This window comes from Phoenix dactylifera, chromosome 8 (genome assembly GCF_051530095.1).
Source record: "Phoenix dactylifera cultivar Ajwa chromosome 8, Ajwa_hap1_PhDact_Kaust_v1.1, whole genome shotgun sequence".
Taxonomy (NCBI): Eukaryota; Viridiplantae; Streptophyta; class Magnoliopsida; order Arecales; family Arecaceae; genus Phoenix; species Phoenix dactylifera.
In genome coordinates, this window is record NC_143197.1 from 20,436,158 (window position 1) to 20,441,879 (window position 5,722).

At 38.0% G+C, this 5,722-nt stretch overlaps 1 protein-coding gene across 1 annotated transcript; it reads left to right on the forward strand.

Annotated features, from left to right (window-relative positions):
* Positions 1–1,565: 1,565 nt before the first annotated feature.
* LOC103724080 (cytochrome P450 71A1-like) lies at positions 1,566–4,739 on the forward strand. Its single transcript, XM_017846871.4, has 2 exons — positions 1,566–2,516; positions 3,820–4,739. The coding sequence occupies exons 1-2, from the start codon at positions 1,635–1,637 to the stop codon at positions 4,435–4,437; spliced, it is 1,500 nt and encodes a 499-aa protein (XP_017702360.2). The 5' UTR covers positions 1,566–1,634; the 3' UTR covers positions 4,438–4,739.
* Positions 4,740–5,722: the final 983 nt, after the last annotated feature.

Genomic DNA, 5,722 nt, shown 5'->3' on the forward strand with positions numbered 1-5,722 from the left:
TATTTCTTGGAGCCATGGATTCTTATTTAAATTATTGGCCGGAGAACCTTTCAAACTAATAAATTGGTATCTTAGTTTTTTTTAGAGTAATTAAATTGCACCGGCCCTTTGAAAGTTAGAGATTATATATTCCTATCCAATATTTTAGAAATATTCTATTATTTAAATTGTACTATATATATAAAATATATAATCCCCTAACATTATCAATGTGACTGATTGCAATGGATTGTATGCTACCACCGCAATAGAGAACCCTCCACGAGCTCCACCTTTCTAGACTAACACGTCCAATGATAAAACCTACCATCAAATCACATTGGATACAACTCTAATAGCCTTTTTGACAACAAACGCTTTAGAGCAACAGATTACCTCAAACCTCAAACCTCTCCTCTTCTTATCAATAAAAGAGGAATTAGAGAATAATTTATTAAGTCCTCTCTAATAGCCTTTCATTCTCCATAAGATTTTTGGATTTGTAAAATACATAAATATATTAGATTTCTTTTTCATAAACCAAGTTATATATGTGGCTGTAATTATCTAGAACAAAATAAACATTGTCATTTAACGATCGTATATGCGCCAGATCACATACACCTGCATGCACAAAAGCAAATGGATGTTTAGCCCTCCAATTAGTTTTCTTAGAATATTTCTTGGAGCCATGGATTCTTATTTAAAAGCTGAAATTATTGGCCAGAGAACCTTTTAAACTAATAAATTGGTATCTTAGTTCTTTTTAGAGTAATTAAATTGCACCGGCCCTTTGAAAGTTAGAGACAATTACATATTCCCATCCAATATTTTAGAAATATTCTATTATTTAAATTGTACTATATATATAAAATATATAATCCCCTAACATTATCAATGTGACTGATTGCAATGGATTGTATGCTACCACCACAATAGAGAACCCTCCACGAGCTCCACCTTTCTAGACTAACACTTCCAATGATAAAACCTACCATCAAATCACATTGGATACACCTCTAATAGCCTTTTTGACAACAAACGCTTTAGAGCAACAGATTACCTCAAACCTCAAACCTCTCCTCTTCTTATCAATAAAAGAGGAATTAGAGAATAATTTATTAAGCCCTCTCTAATAACCTTTCATTCTCCATAAGATTTTTGGATTTGTAAAATACATAAATATATTAGATTTCCTTTTGATAAACCAAGTTATGTGGCTGTAATTGTCTAGAAACAAAAAAAACATTTTCATTTAACGGTCGTATATGCGTTAGATTACATACACCTACATGCATGAAAACAAATGAATAGAGTCCTATAGTTGTTTAATATTTAAATTCGAAGTTATGTGTGTTGTGTTAGCCAATTAACCTTGATCCATTTCAAAGTTTCTCTCTTTCATCCCTTATTTTTTTTTAATCACAGCTGGTTATTCATCTTTCATGGGCATAATGGGATTTCATCAGCGATTTTTTTCCTAAACCATGGTTAACGAAGGTTCGTGTTGAAGTCGGGGTCAGCTGTCCGTGGGTGACGTGGCCGTTCTCAAGTCTCTTTATTTCTTTACGGCTCTAGAGTTCACGAACTCTCGAAGGGCCGCTATAAATACGAGGAAGAGAGAGCTCCCCTCCCAAGACTAGGCGTTTAACGCAATGGAGTCCTTGCTTTCTCTCTTAGCTTACTCATGTCTCCTCTTATTCCCATTAGCTGCATTCTTGTGCGTCAAGGCCACCTGGCGGAGCCCGAGGCTCCCTCCTGGCCCTTTAAGGCTCCCAATCATCGGCAATCTTCATCAGTTGGGTGAGCATCCACACCGCTCGCTCCGGCTACTCTCGGAGAAGTATGGCTCCCTTATGAGCCTAAAGCTTGGTTTCATACCAACCATCATCGTATCCTCACGGGAGATGGCCTCTGAGATTCTGAAGACCCAAGATCTCATCTTTTGCACCAGGCCTCCCCTCGTCGCCTTCAAGCGACTCTCTTATGGTGGACGAGACATGGGATTGTCACCCTACAGCGAACAGTGGAGACAACTGAGGAAGATTAGCATGTTAGAAGTCTTCAGTGCAAAGAGGGTGCAAGCCTTTCAGTCCATAAGGGAGGAAGAAGTGAACACCCTAGTACAAACTCTATTAACGCAATCCTCGAGTGGTCCTGTGAATCTTAGTGAGATGTCTTTCTGCCTCTTTAACAATATCACTACTCGAGAAATCTTCGGCAGGAGGATTTCGAGTGATGGTGACTGCACGAGCAGCAAATACCATCCTCTCCTAATTGAGATGATGTCTTTACTGGGAGGGTTTTTCTTAGGGGACTTCTTTCCTTCGATGGAGTGGTTGGATGTGATCACCGGGACGAGAGCGAGGCTCAAGAGGAGCTTCCTTGCCATGGATGAGTTCCTTGAGGAGGAGATCGAAAAGCACATCCATGGTGGAGGAAGCCCAGATGACTTCATTAGTGTTCTCGTCGGGCTTCAGAAGGATTTAAGCCTTGGATTCCCCCTCACCAGGGATCATATCAAAGGCATCGCCATGGTTAGTACCTTTGCCTCACTTCTTCTTTTACTTTGTAGAGCATACAGAGTGCTATGAGTTGTTCTATAAACCTACATGTGCAGAGTATACAATTGTGCTATCATCTTTGAGACATCTGATAAAATTGGAACATAATGGTAATAGTAAAAGCATCATCAACAACCCCCTCAATAAATCATATATTAATTAAAATTATAATGAAATAAGCCTTGTGGTAGTCACATATATTGGTAGAATCTTTGTTTTTCAAAACCGAGTGATGGATCATTCCGTATCAACTGAGGCAGGTTAACCCAGAAGCTCCTCATCAGAGCATTCGATTACAGCAGCTGATCAGGCATCTAGTGTCCGATAAAATTGGAACGATATATCACCGTATATGGTGCTTTGTTCCCATTCTTTGATAGTCATGCACGGCTGCATTTTTAATGCCAATAAATCCATGATCTGAAATATTGGACCATCAAATTATTAGATGAGTGTCAAGGCTAGGGATGTTATAATCAAATGGATAGAAGACATAGCCATCAAAGATTCTCCGCCTTGGATATGGTGTAATTCTTCACTAAATCATGCTACACAGGAGAGAGAGAGAGAGACTGTTTGACATATCACTGGGACCGTGCTTTTAATGCACTTGCTCTCCATCATCATCCGTTGGATGGCCCGAGATGATAAGAACCCTCACCAACCGGAGAGGATAATTAAGAATCCTGTGGGGGTCACAAAGTGACACTCACAGGATAGAACTATCTTGTCTCCTCACCAACTGGAGAGGATAAGAATCCTGTGGGGGTCGCAAAGTGACACTCATGTGAGTGAAGGTCTCCGTAAAGAACCAGATAATTAAGATTACATCAGCAAAAAAATCAGGTTAGCTTTCCGTTTGGAGATCCAAAAGTCAGCACAGAAGCGCACATTTTAATTATTTGGCAACTTCCGAGTGGGACATGCAACTATGCAAGGTGTGGTCCCTAGAGGGGATTAGAAGGGATTATATGGGGAAAAACTAGTTCAGCTCTCTATGTCATACTTTTGATTGTTTTTATAAAACGCGCACTACCTACAAATTCTGCACGATGTAGTTAATAATGATGCATAAATAATTTGTCCTATTCCAAATGCTATTATTTTTCTCTCTTACACTTGAGCACTATATAACTACGATAAATATGCATTATTGTTTCTACGTTGTCCATACAAGTATATTTACAACAGGGAAATCATGCTATATTGATTTCCCAAAGAAAAATCTCAAAAAATTACTCTATATTGATGTGATAATCACTTCCATACTTGGCAGAATGTGTTTCTTGGTGGATCGGACACCTCTGCATCTACCTTAGAATCGGGAATGACTGAGCTCATGAGGAACTCAACAGTGATGAAGAAAGCTCAAGATGAAGTTCGAGGACTCCTTGGAAATAAAGGGAAGGTGGAAGAGGGTGACATTCAACAACTACATTATCTCAAGCTTGTAATTAAGGAAGTTCTTCGGTTGCACCCTCCCGCTCCATTGCTACTCCCTCGAGAATGTATGCAAGATTGCAAGATCAATGGATATAACATTCCTAAGAAGGCAAGGGTGTACATAAATGCATGGGCCATTGGTAGGGATCCTCGGCATTGGCAAGATCCAGAAGCCTTCATCCCTGAAAGGTTCGAGGACAATGATATCAATTTCAAGGGGCAATATTTTCAGTTCATACCTTTCGGGAGTGGCCGGAGGATGTGCCCAGGCATGTCATTAGGTGTGACTGCCGCAGAGCTTGCACTTGCCAATCTTCTTTATAGGTTCGATTGGAACTTGCCTAGTGGAATGAGCAAAGAAGATATTGACATGGAAGAGGAATTTGGTTTGGTACTTCGTAGGAAATCACCTATTATTCTAGTGGCAACCCCAACATCTTTTGTTACCTAGGGCCTCCTCCATGAACCAAACAATCTTATCTTCACTATCATGGTTGATTGCAGCTTTATAGGAGGATGGATCAATAAAAATATCTACTCTTATGGCAATAAATTTGTTGGGGCTTTTGCCCAAACTCTTCGAAAAGAAAAAAGGATTGTATTATGAGGAAGGTCAATTGATGCATATATTTATGTATTTATGTGCGTATATTTTTAAGTATAGAATCAACCAGCTATTTTGTACTGTTGGGGTCTGTATTTAGTCTAAAAGTTTAATGTGTTTGATTCCATATCCAAGCCATTCATTTTCAAGTTTCGATCTGGTCTGGGTCAAGTACCAGGCCTATTTTTTGGAGCGACGGACTAATTGGTACATCGAGATATTTCATTTCTACAAGCAAAGTAGTTTAGAGAGAGAACTGTAAGTTTTTTTTTTAACGGATGCAGCTGATTGATCAATCATACAGATATATAATTCTAATTATCTTCCTAGCATGACACAGCTATGCTCCAAAGACGTTAGAGTCATCCAGCCATGACCAGATTCAATTATTCAAATACCTTGCTTTAGTATCCAAAATAAAAAAATAATCTGAAAAGTCCATGATGGTTTCTGGTTGGCCTCTTCCTTAGAGACTATAGAAGATCCATAGCATGCCACGCCGATAAGAACTTGCAGAAAATATCTATGGCATTTTGCTAAGAAACTTTTAAGTATCATATATTCTCCAAAATGTATTAGAAAAGTAATAGTGATGTCTCTTAGCCCACTTTTTTTTGAAAAAAAAAAAATCTAATTCTTGTTCACTAAGAAACTAATAATCTATTATATATGACAAAAATAGAGGCCCGATTTGTGCTGAGCTTTCCATTTATTATATGAACATCTATATTACTATTATAATTAATATAATTCTTTAGTTTAGATAATAATTAAGATCTTATATCTATTTTATTTTCTGTTATCTATTCTATTATATCTATTCTATATTGCATTTCAAAAATAATTAAGAAAAGGAGAAAAAAACTATATCCCAAACATTAAAAAATTATCCAATTTGAAAACGAATGATCATCTCAATTGGGAATCCTATAATCAAGTGATGGCTTTTGGATGTTTGGCATATTATTTAGCTTTCTGATGTGGCAGATCTTGCACTTGGATCTGGTTCAGCCCCATTTGTAGTAGCCAAAATAATTCATATCAAGTTTGTTGATTCTTTTGGATCACACGTCCACCACTGCCACCGTCTCCGCCACCACTATAGTTATTTCCTTCACTACAGTGGCCGCTG

Coding starts and splice junctions, on each gene's coding strand:
- LOC103724080 (XM_017846871.4), top strand. CDS start 1,635: ATGGAGTCCTTGCTTTCTCTCTTAGCTTACTCATGTCTCCTCTTATTC. Junction 2,517..3,819: donor ATATCAAAGGCATCGCCATG/GTTAGTACCTTT, acceptor CATACTTGGCAG/AATGTGTTTCTTGGTGGATC.